Below are 17,911 nucleotides of genomic sequence, written 5' to 3'. Positions count from 1 at the left end.
CAGAAGTTGAGACCGCCATTCACCTTGAAGCGCAAATGAGGCGTTTGGGACAACACAAGTCCTCCTCCTCCTCCTCTTCCAGGCCTGGAAAAGGCTGCTTCATGGTGTCCAGGGGAGACACCAGCATGTAATCACCGTTAATACAGTAAACCGCGGTTTGTTCAAAGTGGGTGCTGGTGAGGCCAGCAGGGGGCGCTGATCCTGTGGTCTGTGCTGGGATCTCAGTGCTGTCGGATGAGACAGAAAACTCTCTCTGGTCACAAACAGCAGAGTGTGTCCCCTGTTGTCCTGGCTAAGTTGCCCCCCACAGCAGCTTGAGCATGGGAAAGACACTATATAAATAACATGAATTATTATTATTATGGCCCCCTTATCATCTCCTCACTATCTCTCCCACCTGTTCATCACCTCCTAGCTAATGCATGAAATGTCTGCCACTCCGTCGTCAAGGTGGGCACTGCACATTGGTGACAACTGAAGTGGCTCCCCACTGTTTACGTATAGCAATTTGAGTGCTTGAAAAGGCGCTATATAAATGAAGATGTGGTTAATTAATTCAAAATGAATGCATCATTATTGTTATTATTATTAAAAGTATATCGGTATGATAAAATTAGCCGTCACGAGGTTCATCGATCTCTTATTCTAGAAGTGACCAGCCAAGGCAGGGCCGACAGGGCTGCTTAATGGAGTCCAAATTCAGGGGGAATGGCACAGCACTGCCAAGCAACTCCCCCATCGTGCACTTTGGTGGTCTCTGCTGCTTCTCTCATCACACCAACAGATGGCTACTCAAAGTGCAGCGCAGGAGTCACTTCAAGTGCCACCAACTGGCAGGATCCACCCGGGTGGCGTGACGGCAGCCATTCCTGTGCCAGGATGATCACCACACATCAGCTATGAGGTGGTGAAGGGGAGGTAGACCTAGTGAAGGGATGATAAGGGGTCCAGGCTGGAGGTGGTGCGGGGGGCAACTTAGCCAAGACATTGGGGGACACCCTACTGCTTATGAAGGATGGCCAGGGGTCCTTAATGACCGCAGAGGGTCAGGACTTTGATTTTAGGTCCCATCTGAAGGACGGTGCCATATTTACGGCGGAGTGTCCTCGTCTCTGCACTGGGGCATTGGGACCCACACACAGGCCACAGGTTCAGCGCCACCTGCTGGCCTCGCCAGCACCTGTTCCAACAGCAGCCCTTCTAAGTTTTATTTTGGAGGCACGGCGGCTCACTGTGTTTATGGTGACTGCATGCCACCATGTCACCAGGAGGACTCTGACCAGGGCTGTCTTAACAGCATTATAGGACCCCCGAGCAAAGCAGTGCACTGAGGCCCCTACCTAGAAAAGCGCTATATAAATGCAAATAATAATAATAATTATTATTATTACCCAACCAGTCAGCAAGTCATAGCATACATAGATTAGCATGGGGCCCCTACGCTTACTGGGACAGGCACAATGTTTAATGTGAACCTCAACCTGATCCAGAATGTCACCTCAAACGGAACGAGCTCACGTGCAAGTTCTTCACTCGCAAATACGTTACGTTAGGAAAAATGAGCTCGTTCAATAAAAGCGCACAATGTAAAAAATGTCAGTAAATTTCATGGTAAAAATAGTGTAAATTGATGAAAATAAAATACCTTTTCTGAAAAAAAGTGACCTTATGTTCTACTGAAAATTATCTGTGTATCTTAAACAAAACATTATTTTTTACTGCCAAATTCTGTAAAATCGATATTTGTCTACTGCTACATACAGTTTACTCATACATTACTGTTACACTGAAAAAAAAACCTGTTAATCGTACGTATAAAACTGTTAAATAGCGAAGGTGAACAACTGAAAAATGTAAACGCGCCGCGTCAGTAACACCGCAGCTACGAGTTCTGCATAAGGACACGCCCCCTTTTACCGTATTGCTCCTGGTAAACAGGACGGTGAAAAACTTCAACAAAGTTAGCGGACATACGGAGCCCTCCGTGTTGAAGGTTTAACGGGGTTATGGAAGCTGATTTATGGTGGGTTGTATTCGATAAGCTGGCACCAAACACCACAAAAGCAAACGTCATTTCTCCACCAGACAACGTGCCGTGACTTCCTTAAACACTGAATTGTTGTCAACATATATAATTAAATGATTCACGTTTGCTATTGGCTGCGGTGGGCTGGCGCACTGCCCAGGGATTTGTTCCTGCCTTGCGCCCTGTGCCGGCTGGGATTGGCTCCAGCAGACCCCCGTGACTCTGCGTTTGACTGACTGACTGTTTGCTATTGGTGGTTGTTACTTTACTGATACTGAACTGGGGTTTAATCCTGACTATACTCTCTAATGGTTTATTGATTGGCATATTTATCACAGGGGCGGAGTGGTAGCGCTGCTGCCTCGCAGTTAGGAGACCCGGGTTCGCTTCCCGGGTCCTCCCTGCGTGGAGTTTGCATGTTCTCCCCGTGTCTGCGTGGGTTTCCTCCCACAGTCCAAAGACATGCAGGTTAGGTGGATTGGCGATTCTAAATTGGCCCTAGTGTGTGCTTGGTGTGTGGGTGTGTTTGTGTGTGCCCTGCGGTGGGTTGGCACCCTGCCCGGGATTGGTTCCCTGCCTTGTGCCCTGTGTTGGCTGGGATTGGCTCCAGCAGACCCCCGTGACCCTGTGTTCAGATTCAGCGGGTTGGAAAATGGATGGATGGATGGATATTTATCACAGTGCATGGATTTCTGGTTATGGTTAAACGTTCTCTTTCTGTAGAGAACAGTTATTTACTACAAAGTTATACTGTAGACCTAAAAAGAGTGTCACCTTATTCATTACGGTATAATTCTGGCAACCCAGCTGCCAGTTTTTATCATAAAAATAACATTTTTATAGATCTAAAAATATTTAAACTTTTTTTTTTTACGGCAAGATTCTGGCAACTCAGCCGCCAGTAGTTTACCGTAAATTTAACATCATTTTTTTTTACGTAATTGACACGTATTTGAGGCGGGGGTTTTATTTGTGCGTACGCCTGTCCCGTTGAGTGACTAACAACGCTGGTCGCACCGATGCTTGTTTGCAAATTTGGTGCCGGCGCCTTTAAACAGGACAACGCTGAAGCAGAGAGGCTTCTGGGATTTGTAGTTTGTGTTTTGTATGCACTGCGCCGATAAAACCGAAAGAGAAGGACGTGGCGGGGCTTTCTGATGGTGCCATTCTCTGGTCGACTCCATCAGCAGCAGCTCCTAAAACTTTCCTTAATTGGACGTGAAGGACGGCGGTGGGTTCCTTTTCTTCCTCTGACGACTGTTCTTCTGGACTCTGCTGCTAAGACAGCGTTTCACTATCCAGACTTATTAACAGGGAGCGTCGCGCACTTCTTGCAATCTTTTCACCATTGCTTACGTTTCCAGAGCTCCTTCATCACCGACAGTAAGGAGTTTTTCCAGGACTGTAAATATCGTCATGTGCAGGGGGGGGGGGGGGGTTGGGGTTCAATGTTTGTTTAGGATTTTTCTCCTTATTTCGCTTTACCGTGTTTGTAAGGAATTATTCTAGTGGAATATTTCTATTTTGGTGTATCGGGTGTGTTTAATCTGTATGGGCTTTTCCTGGGGTGTTGTTAATATTTGGGTGGCGCTTACGGGTTGGGCTGAGGTGTTGGCCTGACGCTATCCATCCTTCATTTTAAAAGCGCAGTGACTTTCTTTGCCATGTAAATCTGCTGGAAACCCCCACGCTAGCTAGAAGTTGAGGTGGGCGCTACAGATTTGTCTCAGCTCTGCATACTTCAGTAAAAGTGTCACAACTTGGCAGTCCCAAAGAACACGAGTCCCAAAAGAACCTCCAAAAATGCCCACTAGAGGGGGAAATCCTGCCCCAAAAACCCCGGCTAGACTCCAAAAAGGCCTCGTAGAGTCTTCATAAAAGAAACATGTCCTGTCACAGAACAACAAAAGCTCCGTGGAGCACAAAGGCCAAAGGATTTGCCCAAAAACAACAAGATAATCCAATGCGACCAAAAGTCCCGGAAAAAAATCCAGAGAATCAAACAAAAGCAGAAGAACTCACCAACTCCACGGCGCATTCAGACGAACCGCCAGGAACTCTGGGAGGTCCTCCTGTTTTATAGGACCGGCTGAATGGGGCAGCTGCTGGCGGTGATTGGCAGGTGACCCCACCTCTTGCGGGACCATCCACAAAACACACAGAACGTATCACAGGCCGAGAGAAAAAATGAAGGAAAGCAACCTTAACAAAAACATGGTGAGCCGTTCATATTGAGACCTGAGCAGAGCACCGCCGCACAGACCACTGACGTCTCGCAAGCGCAGAGGAGCCCAAGAGAAGACGCCAAGAGGAGAGTCAGAGGGGCGCCTTTGAGGTTTCTGTCCCTTTGCATTTCGCCCAAACACCAATCAGTCCGAGCTCAATGGTTAGAATGCAGTTGTCACTTTAATAGGAGCCCCAGGCCACCTGCATGCCACACTTTCTGCGTCACATCACGCCACACACAATAAAATAGAAAATGCAGACGGCTGCCTTCAGCGCCACCACGAAGAAACAGAGCGGAGCAGCACGAGTCACTTCACGCCTGTGTGAACTGAGGCCAATGCAAGGCTTTCCTCTTTTCCTCTTTCCTAGCAGCTCTATCCTTAATATCCTTTTCCCAATACACCCAACATCTCTCCTCTGCATATGTCCAAACCAAATGGCATACGACAGAGAAATATGAATTGCTTTTGTCATTCCAACAGATGGCACACCACACACTTTTGAAGTCATCAAATGCATTTTATTGAAAAATCCCATACCAAATGGCATCTTCTTCTTCTTCTTTCAGCTGTTCCTGTTAGGTGTTGCCACAGCTGATCATCTTCTCCCGTATCTTTCTGTAGTGGGGCTACATAGTTAGTGTTGTAAAATGTCAGTACTGAGTGCATCTTGTTTTCATTGTCCCATTTGCTGTTTGTGTGTATCAGTAAATGCCATCCCCGTAAAGGGGGATGGATGATGGAAGAAGACCATAGCCTCTAACCTGGAAAACACCTGTTCATTATTAATCAATTACAGCCGTCACAGGACTATTTAAGTAATCAGAGAGGAGGAAGAGAGAGGGAGGAGAGGAGAGAAGGAGACTTTCATTTCACATCCACAAGCCATCTGAACCTGCTGTAGTCCACATCGCGCATTTTCATTCAGTTTGTTTTTCAATCCGCCGGACTTACTCCATTTCCCTCATCACGAGAGACCCCGGGGTCGGACTTCATCATCCACCACGCGCCGAGGATTCGCGGTGAGTCTGTTCCATATTGTTCCGAGAAATACAAACACTCCGCATATCGGTTAACCAGTCATCTGCATTCAGGACAATTGTTACTCGGACTCAAGTTCACGACCGTTCATTCCCGTATATCATTCATTATTGTTATTCGTGTTGTTGGTTATATGTTACAAGGGCAAGGGAGGGTTTATTGTGTGTGTTGTATTTATATATGGTGGTGTCTCGTTGCTGCGGTGGAGGGATATTTATATTTCTATTTTGCACGTGTATGGTTGTTTCATTTAATACAATTAATCCGTTTAATTTTACATATCTGCTTTTCTTTTGTGCTTCTTTTACACCGTCGATGTAATTTGTTAGAGGTACGGCTTGATAGTTAGATTCATTCTCAGTAAATTATCCAGGCCACAGGTCTTGGAGGTGTAGTTGCCGGCTGGGTATGGGGTCGGCCGTTACATTTCTGTCCTCGTCATCTCGCTCTGTCACATCCATCACCTGCATGTCCTCTCTCACCACATCCATAAACCTCCTTCTAGGCCTTCCTTTTTTCCTTTTCTTTTCCTTCCTCTTTTCCTCTTTCCTGGCAGCTCTATCCTTAGCATCCTTTTCCCAACACACTCAGCATCTCTCCATTGCACATGTCCAAACCAAATGACATACAAGAGGGAAATATGCATTGCATTTGTCATTCCAGAAGATGGTGCATCACACATATTTGAAGTCATCAAATGCACTGCATTTTCCATTCCAACAGATGGCACACCAAAAACATTTGTAGAAATGCATTTTATTACTACAAATATTTGTAATGCATTATCTGTTGGAATGACAAATGCAATGCACTTTATTACTACAAGTGTTTCTGATGCACCATCTTTTGGAATGAAAAATGAAATGCATTCTATTACGACAAACCAGCTGTGATACCCACCTAAGACAGGGTTGAAATCCAAGTAATCAACGTAGACCACAGCATTAACATTTACAGAGCACAATGCCTGTTTTATACCATATGGCATGGGATTCATAAAAGCTGTCTTAATATTTGAGATACGCCAACTGAACATTAATCTACCTAATAAAGAGTATAAAGGACAAAATAAGGACCCCACAACCACAAAACAATGAGTTGCTTCCCCACCTAGTCGCCCAAGTGTATCAGTACAGAAGCAGACTACAAAATGAGGCTCAGTGCACATCACCAGCTGTCTGGGCCTTCCCAGTGTGACGTTCCTGTCGTTATTAGAGCTGTGAAGAGGGCACATCAGTGCCAAGTGTGCTTGCTACGGCCACACTGACAGTATTTTTACCACTGTTACTACTCCAAAGATCTCCTTGAACTCGACTCCATTCTCTTGTGAATCAGTTGGACAAGATCATCTCAAATGAGCTGCCACTGAACGCCACAAAGGAGCTCTTCAGATACAGCAGATCAGAATTATTATTGCCTTGATTGTCAGAGCAGCCACAGCCCAGAAGTTTCAGGTGCGAGATGAACATCTGTGTTGTTGCGACCCATCACATCAACTCGTTCCACTTTCTTTTCACCCCAAACCCTTTCTTACCTGAGAGTTTAAAGAACGTCGCCTGCCTGAAGCCATCGCTGTCCTCGTACTTCCTGAGGTGGACTCCTGAGCGCATGTAATGGAGGAAGAGGCTGGGATGTGCGTAGGACTCAAAGCTGTCGTATCCCCCGACCCACGTGCCCCTGTGAATCACAAATGTGCTCTCGTCCTCAAACTGGCTGTCCTCCTGCCATTTGGTGAGCACCAGACCTCCGGCTGCCCTCACTTGCACAAAATAGTTGGGGCGCTCGGCAGCTTCCAAAGACACCAGGCTCAAATCTGAGGAGAAAAAGGAGAAGAAGAATCAGCAAGGGGCGGAGGTCTGAGCCACGGACAGTCAGATCAGGCTGACACCCCAACGTGGCGCCCTTACATATGAGGGACTGCCGGACCATCATGACTTCTGTGTTTTCTTAACAGAGCTTTAGCTTTTAATGTCCAATGTGAACCTGTAGGGGGCGCCCCTGGACCCCAAACCCAGACCACCTCTGCACACATACACACCCAGAGACTCTTATACACTCTGCAGGTACCTTCATTTGGGCTTCTTCTCCTCGACACAACACAATGAGATGCAACGCTCTTCTTGATCTTCCTCCTTCTGCTCCTCGCCCCGACTCCAACTCACCGGGCTGGACCCCCACCAGCACAGCAACAAGACCCCCGAGGAGCACGGCAGGCTCCGTGATGGCTGAGGGGTTACAACATTCCCTCTCGGAACAGATGAAGTTTCCATCTCCTTTCAAAACTCTCCTTTTCATCCATTCGTATGACCATGCAGAGCCCCCGTTTTCAAAAGTCTTCTGCTCTGGGGGGCATTTTCAAAAGTCTCTGTTACTTTTGGGGTAGCGTGGACTAAAGACGGACATGAAAATGCAGTTGTGTGGACTGAACCCTGAAGAGCACCCCATACTGTTCGTGTCTCCCACCTGATGCATGGCTGCCAGTGAGCCTTGGATAAGGACCCTGGTCACTGGTGGTCTCATTGAACTGGGGGAGAGTGTGGTATGTGGGGTGCCCTGGGTGAGCGGAGTGATGGCGAAGCAGCTGGGACTATGAGTCTCCGCGTGAGATCTGAGCGTCGGGGTGGAAGAGGCGGCTGGAGAAGCCAGCAGTCCTTTTTAAGGGCCGTCACCTTCAGTGTGGCATAAAGTGACAGATTCCATTCCTCTGTCAGTCTGTCTGTCTGTCCCACCAGAAAGCCGAGGCTCATTACAATACTGAAAACAAAGCAACACCTGACAAGATGGCGTTTACGATCAAAGCGTTTCTACATAAAGCAGGGGCTGCTGGTCTCCATTTGTGGAAACCTCAGCATCAAGACAGAGGGGTCTCTGCCACCTGGGACAGTCAGAACCAAAGGGCACGGTGGCTTTGTGCTAGGAGTCCTCGTACCCGACAACATAAAGCGAAATGCTGTGTGAGCTTTGGGTTCAAGAACATGAACCGGTAACTCTATCTCTTTGTTTCTTTAGCTTGTGCATAAATAGAACTCCCTGTGGTGCCCTGGCGCCCTGCTCGTGGTTTGTTTCCTGCCTTGTGCCCTGTGTTGGCTGGGATTGGCTCCAGCAAACCCCCCTGACCCTGTAGTTAGGATATAGCGGGTTGGATAATGGATGGATGGATAAATAGAACTGATGTCCTGCAAGACAATTTCTGTCTACCCGGCAGTGCCACTCTGTTGGACGCATTCAGTGTTAACATTTATGACGCACCATCTTTTGGAACGTATTATCTAATGCATGGATTATAAAATGCATTGCATCTTTCATTCCAACAGATGGCGCATCACAAACATTAGCACTGCTGTTTTGAATTCTACAGCAAATTAGCAAACAATCGGCTCTGTTTAAATTATTTTTTCTGAGTGAAACACGGGAATCGATTCACAAGCGCAAACGAGTCGATCCACTGGAGCTCAGTGGGGGCTTCTGTCACTTAGACGTTCAAAGTGCGCCACTCGTGCAACTGCTGGCCATCCGATTCAGGGCTCTCATTTACTTCACTCCACTGTATGATTCTTTCTAGTTAAATGAAATCATCATCAACAAACAAGAACTCTGTCACCGTTATCATACAAGAATAATACAAGACGCTTACTGTATATTAGAATGTTGTGTTTTTTTGGTGAAATTCTTTACAGGAATTGCTTTTATCAGAATAAATAAATAGAACATTAAACTAAATTAAATGTTTATGTCCCCATTCAACAAAACTCAGCTCTATAAAAATGCTGTTCTAACTTCTAACAGATGTTCCCTTTCACTTTTACTCTACTGCACACGTTTTATGGCCCATTGAATGCTCTGAGAGTTACTTCTGTTAAATTTGAACTGAATCATTACCCGAGGACAAGTCACGCTATTCTCATCATGTGATTTGCAGACAAGCCACACAATCGTCACCCATTTGGTTCTTGAAAGGGTCACACAATTCTCGTTTACCTGATTCTGGAACTGAATCATTACCCGAGAACGAGTCGTGCTATTCTCATCATTTGATTTGCAGATGAGTCATGTGATTCGGGTTCATTTGAATTGTGAACAAGTCATGTGATTCTCGTTCACCCGATTCCTGAACTGAATCATTATCAAAGAACGAGTCTCACTATTCTCGTTATTTGATTTGCAAACGAGTCACATGATTGTCACTCAAATGAATCATGAAAGAGTCGCACAATTCTCGTTTATCTGATTCTGGAACTGAATCATTACCTGAGAACGAGTTGTGCTATTCTCATCATTTGATTTGCAGATGAGTCACGTGATTCTCGTTCATTTGATTTGCCGATGAATCACATGATTCTCGTGCATTTGAATTGTGGACAAGTCATGTAATTCCCATCCATCCGATTCCTGAACAGAATCATTACCCGAGAACAAGTCTCACTATTCCCATTATTTGATTTGCAAACAAGCCACACAATCGTCATCCATTTGATTATTGAAAGAGTCGCGCAATTCTCGCTTGTCTGATTCTAGATCTGAATCATTACCCGAGAACGAGTCTCATCATTTGATTTGCAGACGACTCATGTGATTCTGGTTCATTTGAATTGTGAACAAGTCATGTGATTCTCATTCACCCGATTCCTGAACTGAATCATTATCGAAGCACGAGTCTCACTATTCTCGTTATTTGATTTGCAAACGAGTCAGGTGATTCTCGTTCATTTGATTTGCCAATGAATCACATGATTCTCGTGCATTTGAATTGTGAACAAGTCATGTGATTCTCATCCATCCAATTCCTGAACAGAATCATTACCCGAGAACGAGTCTCACTATTCTCGTTATTGATTTGCAAACAAGCCACACAATCGTCATCCATTTGATTCTTGAAAGAGTCGCACAATTCTCATTTATCTGATTCTGGATCTGAATCAATACCCGAGAATCATTTGATTTGCAGACGAGTCACTGGATTCTGATGTACTTGATTTGCAAATGAATCACGTGATTCTCGTGCATTTGAATTGTGAACAAGTCACGTGATTTTCATTCATCCGATTCCTGAACTGAATACCCGAGAGTGTGTCTCACTATTCTCGTCATTTCATTTGCAGATGAGTCACGTGATTCCTGTGTATTTGAATTGTGAACAAGTCACATGATTTTCATTCATCTGTCATTACCTGAGAACGAGTCGCATGATTCTTGTTTGGCTGTGATTCTCAGAATTAGTGCCTTATTGTACTTGTGCATTTTTACTCTATTGTTATGCTTTGTAATTCAATGAGATTAATATTATATAGAATTAATTACCAGCATTTGGAATGTATGTTTTAATGAATATAAATAATATAAGTAAATGAACAATTCATTTGCAATTAATAGGAGGGGGAGCCCCCTTGAAAAGTTGTGTTTTTAATTACGGATGAATCAAGCACACTGAATGAATGAAATGAATTGATTGACTTAACCGGGTAGTTTAAAAGAACTGAAGCAGTCTGGCGAATCAAAATGCTCATCATTAGAGCAAAGGAGGCAACATGAAATCTGACGCTGCAACTTAATAAAAGAAAACATAAATAGAAGAATCGGTCGGAGATATGATTGATGGAGGGAGTGCTGGCACCACGGGAGTCTGTCTGATGATCTGTCCTGACTAATGTAGCAAAGTGACAGCAGGACTAAATCATGTCAATGAACCTCATGTTCAATGAACGGCTACAGAGAGGACATGCTGGCCTTCCAGGACTGGACTGTGAGACCCCTGCAGTCAGACCACCAGTGTGACAGTCAGTGACGTTCCTACTTACTCTGTCGGCCTTTTTCATTTCCTATTTCTTTTTTGTTCTAAGTTCCTCAACTAGATTAGAGTTTTAATGGGCGCCATCTGTTGGAATGAAAAGTGCAATGCATGGCATGAGTACACGTGACAGACACCTTGGGATAAACACACCTGGGATAAGCGTGTTGTGGATGCCACCCTTGTGTGAGTGGGCATGCGAATGATGATGTGGGTACAGCGCACTGTGGCTTCACTCCATTTCAGGAAGTTGATGTTTCTACACTTGGCTGTGGCAGCACCATGCAGTGGGGGTGCGGGGACAGGAAGCCTGGTCAGAACTGAGTGGCAGATGAATGTTAGCCAAATCCAGGGAAGTCCTGGAAGAAGAACACTTGATCAAGAGTACAGACCACCTTAGACTGAGGCGACGACGGGTCAGTGACCCGAAGCTTACAACCAAGAGGATGCCAGATTGGACTAAGACAACACTTTGTTGGAGTGGTCTCAAGTGGCCCACCCAAAGCCCCACAGAACACAGGTGGAGAGACCTGAAGATGGCAGCTTACAGACACCTCCCATCCTACCTGAGGGGAACTTGAGTGGATCTCAATGGGATAAACTGGCCAAATCCAGGTGTGCCAAGCTTGGAGAGACTTGCCAAGAGGACTCAAAGCCAGCATTGCTGCTGAATGAAGGATCTGAGCACTTCTAGGAAGGGGAGACTTCAGTTTTGGGTTTTTGCTAAATTTGCAGATTGATGGCCAAAAAGGCCAAGTTCTCCATTTAAAATGAAATCCACGACACCATGAAGGGTGCAGACGGTGACGGAGTCTGAAGGCTGACTGAGCTGTCAGCGCCTAGTGCCTTTCACAGAGCACACTCACACGTGCCACCTCACCCGAAATGGAGGGCAGTGTGTTTGCCGCCCGTGGAGTGTGTGCTGCTGCTGCCTTTCAGTGTGCCTTCCGTGTTTATATGGCGGGTGTGCAACGTGCACCTCAAGTGGAGGGAGGCCGACTGGGCTTTACTGATATTTAAAGTTGCACAGGCGGGCAAACACACTGCCAGGGCATCGTTAAAAAGGTCAGGGAAATGACAGCTGACGCAGACCGCCGTGTTCCGCCAGAATTGGCTCCGTTTCTCTAAAGAGGGGCAGGCGGCCATTTCTGAGAAGAGCGCCACCTTTCCACGTCAGAGACGTCTGTCGAGGTGGACAACGTGCTGCGGGTCAGCCTTGGTGGGCAACTCATCCTGTCACTTGTGCAGCTGTCCTCAAAGGTTAACTGGCACCCACGTCATAAACAGATTGTTTTCCTCCCGATGGAGAGGCCATGGAAGATTTCTTTAGCATGAAGTAAACCGAGCAGATTAGCATCAAGTGGGTTACATGACACGAGTCTGGGGGGTTCATATCTGTGCCCGTCCTGCCCACTACCCACACACACACACAGACTCATACAGAGGATGGCCGTCATTCAGACTGTACAGGAGGAAGGTGACTGTGCCTACCGTGTGGCCTGGACCGGGACAATCCGGGGGTCAGCATAAAGCGGCTGGCCAGCCCTGAAAGTGACACATCAGCCTGCACTGGGAATAGAAGCCCACCGGACAAGTTGGCAGCCAGCATCGTCCCGCTGTCCAAGTAAGTGACGAGGAAGAAGGGGCCATTTCCCAGAGCTGTGAAGAAAATCACACACACGTGGTTAGACCTGGCAGCCATGTCTGCACTTCCCTATGTGTGTGTGTGTATGTGTATGCGTGTGCGTGTGTGTGTGTGTGTCTGGAGTGAGGCCTTTGACCAAATTTTGATTTTGAGAAGAAAGTCACAATCACAATAGAAACTGCAGAAACACTGGCATTGTAAGGAGAGACCCCACAGAGCGGACACTTAGTGACCTTCTCAGGTCCTACTGCCGTGTGAAGATGACAACACGCAGCAATGCCACCTCCTGTGCTGCCCATTCGGACCTCTTCATCCATTTTCTGAACCCGTTTACAGCACGGGGGGGGGGGGGGGGTCCATCCTTGGGAACACAAGGGGTGAAGCACCCAACCTGGGACATCGGCTCATCACCGACCTCACGGTGGGCATCTCTGTATTGCGGGAGTTAAATCAGAGACGACAGAGCAAAGTCACAAGGACACCGAGAGAACACACAAAGCCCACTGCTGAGTATGCAGACCCTGGGACTGTTTATGAACGATTATCAGAGTTAGGATTTACTGGCATGTCATTATTGGGGTATTTTGACCCCGAGGCTTCTGATGGGATTGATGGGATTTTCGATTCAATTCTTCCTTCTAAAGTTCATCTTCAATGTGGGCCGCCATTTTGTTTTTCTGTTCAGCTGCACTAAAATGCCAGTTTTAGCCAGTAAGGGGCGTGGCTTCAGAGGTCATGAACCTGTCAGTCAGATCAAAGGGCCATTTTAGGTTGACTTCCTTCTCCGTCCGCTTGGGTTCCAATCCCCTTCTTGAACTCTCATTTTATCAAATGTCTTTACACATTTTTGACCTTGTTCTTGTCTCACGTTTTTAAATTAGTGGCGTTTTTGTTCTCTTGATTTGGAGCCTTTCCTTGTTTATGTTTTATTTCTCTCTCCATCTTTTCTCCCAGTTGATCTCTTTTTCTCTTGCCCACTGGGCAGAATATCATGAACTGGGACTCCCAAAGCACTTCCAAAAATGCCCAGTAGAGGGGGAAATCCTGTCCAAAACCCTGGCAAGATACCAAACAGGCCAAGCAGAATCTTTATAAAATGAAAGATGCATTCTTCACAAAAATGCTCTTCAATAACAATGAAGCTCCATGGAGCACAAAGGCAATCAGATTTGTCCAAAACAACAAGGCGACCCAATGTGACCAAAAATCCAAATACAGAACCGTAGAACATCACAGTTACTCACCAACTACCAAGAGCATTCAAATGTACTGCTGGAAACTGCGGGAGTCCCTGGCAATTACAGCCTGAGGGTCCCTGCTGGTGATGGGCAGGTGGTCCCGCCCCTTGAGGGACCACCCATTAAAGACAAGGCACATGACAAAGGTGGTTTATGCTGGAGAAGCCAAACCAAACCCAAACTAATAAAATACAAATATCTAACATAATTAGTATTAACGAAAGTATCAAAGTTGAACAAGGAGATCTGAACCTGAGCCAAGGAGGATCCCTGACTGAAATACAAGACCTGCTCAGACAGTAACTGGGAAGACTGGGAGGAAGTAGTGAGAACCACTGTGCCAGTTATGGAAAAAGGGCAGCAGGGTGGTCCACTAAAATCAATCTATCTATTGATGTAATGTTGTGATCCTGCTGACTATGCTAAAATAAATATCAGTCTATCTCTTATATAGTGCCTTCTATCTATCTATCTATCTATCTATCTATCTATCTATCTATCTATCTATCTATCTATCTATCTATCTATCTATCTATCTATCTATCTATCTATCTATCTATCTATCTATCTATCTATCTATCTATCTATCTATCTATCTATCTATCTATCTATCTGAAGTCCCAATGCTGGTAGGCTGCACTATTGTGTGATGTCCTCTTGCACACACTTGTGCCAAAGCAGGCGGCGCTCTACTCGGTAACACACGATGGTGGTGCCATCAACCACTCCCCTGCCATCCTCATCAAATCAGCCAGATGGGTTTGACCTTTGAACCCAAGCGTTCCTAAACAAGAGGAGTGTGGAATTTAAGCAGAACATCTCCAGGGGCGGACTGACATGCAGGAAATTCCTTCTTCTTCTTCTTCTCCTTCTTTCAGCTGCTCCTGTTAGGGGTCGCCACAGCAGATCATCTTCTTCCATATCTTTCTGTCCTCTGTATCTTGTTCTGTCACACCCATCACCTGCATGTCCTCTCTCACCACATCCATAAACCTTCTCTTAGGCCTTCCTCTTTTCCTCTTCCCTGGCAGCTCTATCCTTAGTATCCTTCTCCCAATATACCCCTCATCTCTCATCTGCACATGTCTAAACCAACACAATCTCACCTCTCTGACTTTGTCTCCCAACCATCCAACTTGAGCTGACCCTCTAATGTCCTCATTTCTAATCCTGTCCATCCTCGTCACTCCCAATGCCAATCTTAACATCTTTAACTCTGCCACCTGCAGCTCTGTCTCCTGTGCCACTGTCTCCTGCCCATATATGTAACATAGCTGGTCTCACCACCATCCTGTAGACCTTCCCTGTCACTTTTGCTGATACCCGTCTGTCACTCCTGACACTCTTCTCCACCCTGCCTGCACTCTCATTTTCACTTCTCTTCCCCAATCCCCCTCTGTACTGTTGATCCCAAGTATTTAAACTCATCCACCTTTGCCAACTCTACTCCCTCATCCTCACCATTCCACTGACTTTCCTCTTATTTACGCACATATTCTGCCTTGGTGGTCCTACTGACCTTCATTCCTCTTCTCTCATATCTCCACCTGCAGATCACAATGTCATCAGTAAACATCACAATCCACGGGGACTCCTGTCTGATCTCGTATGTCAGCCTGTCCATCACCATTGGAGATAAGAAAGGGCTCAGAGCCCGTCCCTGATGTCATCCCACCTCCGTCACTCCCACCGCAGACCTCACCACTGTCACACTTCCCTCATACATATCCTGTACAACTCTTACGTACTTCTCTGCCACTCCTGACTTCCTCATACAATACCACAGCTCCTCTCTCCTCACCCTGTCATATTCTTTCTCAGGTCCACAAAGACGCAATGCAAGTCCTTCTGGCCTTCTCTAAACTTCTCCATCATCATCTCTGGAGCAAACATTTAATCTCTGGTATTCTTTCTTGGCATGAAACCATCCTGCTGCTCACTAATCATCACCTTACTTCTTAACTGAGCTCCCACTACTCTTTCCCATAACTTCATGCTGTGGCTCATTAATTTTATCCCCCTGTAGTTACTGCAGTCCTGCACATTCCCCTTATTCTTAAATATCGGCCCACCAGTCCACTTCTTCTCCACTCCTTAGGCATCCTCTCACTTTCCAAGATTCCATTAAACCATCTGGTTAAAAACTCCACTGCCATCTCTCCTCAACACCTCCATGCTTCCATAGGTATGTCATCTGGACCAATGGCCTTTCCAATTTTCATCCTCTTCATCACTGTCCTTACTTCCTCCTTGCTAATCCGTTGCACTTCCTGATTCTCTATCTCCACATCATCCAGCTTCTTCTCTCTCTCTCTCATTCTCTTCATTCATCAGCCTCCCACAGTCCTCTTTCCATCTGCTCAATACATTCTCCTCACTTGTGAGTAAGTTTCCATCTTTAATCTTTATCACCCTAACCTGCTGCACATCTTTCTCAGCTTGGCCCCCCTCTGTAGCCCACCGGTCCTTTTCTCCCTCCTTAGTGTCCAACCTCTCATACAACTCATCATACGCCTTTTCTTTAGCCTTCACCACCTCTCTCTTCACCTTGTGCCTTATCTCCTTGTACTCTTGTCTACTTTCTGCATTTCTCTGACTGTCCCACTTCTTCTTTGCCTTCCTCTTCCTCTGTATACTCTCCTGTATTTCCTCATTCCACCACCAGGTTTCCTTTTCCTCCTTCCTCTTTCCAGATGTCACGCCAAGCACCCTTCTTGCTGTCCCCCTTACTACATCTGCTGTAGTTTCCAAACTGTCTGGTAATTCTTAACTGTCACCCAGTGCATGTCTCACCTTCTTCCTAAACTCAACTTTGCAGTCTTCCTTTTTCAACTTCCACCATTTGATCGTTGGCTCTGCCCTCACTCTCTTCCTCTTCTTGATCTTCTTCATCTACTTGTGTGCATCTTCCTTCACTCGAGTGTAACCCTATGTTCCTTCCTCTTCTTAAAATACGTATTCACCACAGCCATGGAATTGTCAGAAATGTTGCGGCTGCTCACTCAACGGCTTTCTTTGCACCAATTAATTCCAAACGGCTCCACGTAAGTGAATTCAAATTCTGTTGTGTCCAAAGGTAGAATTTTGTGCAGCACAGACAAAGACACTCCAGGAGAAGTGCTGATGTACGTTTTGTTCTGCTGGTGTTGTTAAAGTCACGTGCTGAAAGTCAAAGTCTCAGCCGAGCTACGGGAGGAGTGGTGATCGTGTGCCCTCTAGAGGCTCAATCAAGTATTACAAGCTGATTTGTGTAATGAGACCAAACAGCAGCCATACTGGGCGAAGGTGACGTACGCGGATTCGTCATAAGTGAAAGATGAAGACATTTACCTTTATTGTGAAATTCACAGTCATAGGCTACAATGGAAAAAAGAAAGAAACAAAGTTCAGTGAGGGACAATATTAAGCACAACTGAAAAACGTTATACTGTAAACTCAGGAATTCAAAAAACAAACAACATTAAATTTACTTTCAGAAGGTCAGTAGTGAGAAGAGCTGACATTGAAAGGAAAAGCAGCGGCCTGAGAGCTTCGAGCGTCGTGGGCAAAAAAATATCAACTCACTGCAACGGGCTTTGGGCTTAAAGTTCTTCAGGTGACTGCGACAAGTAAGCCGCGTAATTACAAAGAGCACAAATCACAAAAGAAATTAGCAATGAAGAGAAGAAAGCAAAGGCGTCTGACATTAAAAGGAGCCCAGCGACATCCGCCCAGGAAGGGACAGCTGAACTGTGGTCACCTGACCGCGAAGGAGTTCAGCACGGCCACTTCGTTAAGGTTTGGGGGGCTTCAATGACCTTATAAGGTAATCAAGTGGAGGGAAAAAAACAGAAGAGACAGGAAGACAAAATGAAAGAGAAAAAGAAATCCTGAGAAATATTCAGGTAGGTTATAGTCATAGTCATAGTAGATAGATAGATAGATAGATAGATAGATAGATAGATAGATAGA

General features: G+C 45.8%; 1 protein-coding gene across 1 annotated transcript in view; it reads right to left on the bottom strand.

The window, feature by feature from the left end:
- Positions 1-17,911, bottom strand: part of otog (otogelin) — a 305,832-nt gene that overhangs the window by 82,133 nt on the left and 205,788 nt on the right. The window contains exons 31-33 of the mRNA XM_051922624.1: positions 17,291-17,317; positions 12,569-12,736; positions 6,827-7,105 (exon numbers count right to left, since the gene is read on the bottom strand). Coding sequence (XP_051778584.1) covers positions 6,827-7,105; positions 12,569-12,736; positions 17,291-17,317 — 474 coding nt within the window. The remainder of the gene's footprint in view (positions 1-6,826; positions 7,106-12,568; positions 12,737-17,290; positions 17,318-17,911) is intronic.

This window comes from Erpetoichthys calabaricus, chromosome 2 (assembly GCF_900747795.2).
Source record: "Erpetoichthys calabaricus chromosome 2, fErpCal1.3, whole genome shotgun sequence".
Taxonomy (NCBI): domain Eukaryota; kingdom Metazoa; phylum Chordata; class Cladistia; order Polypteriformes; family Polypteridae; genus Erpetoichthys; species Erpetoichthys calabaricus.
Note: the sequence above shows the minus strand (reverse complement) of the source record. Positions and strands in the feature narration are given on the sequence as shown.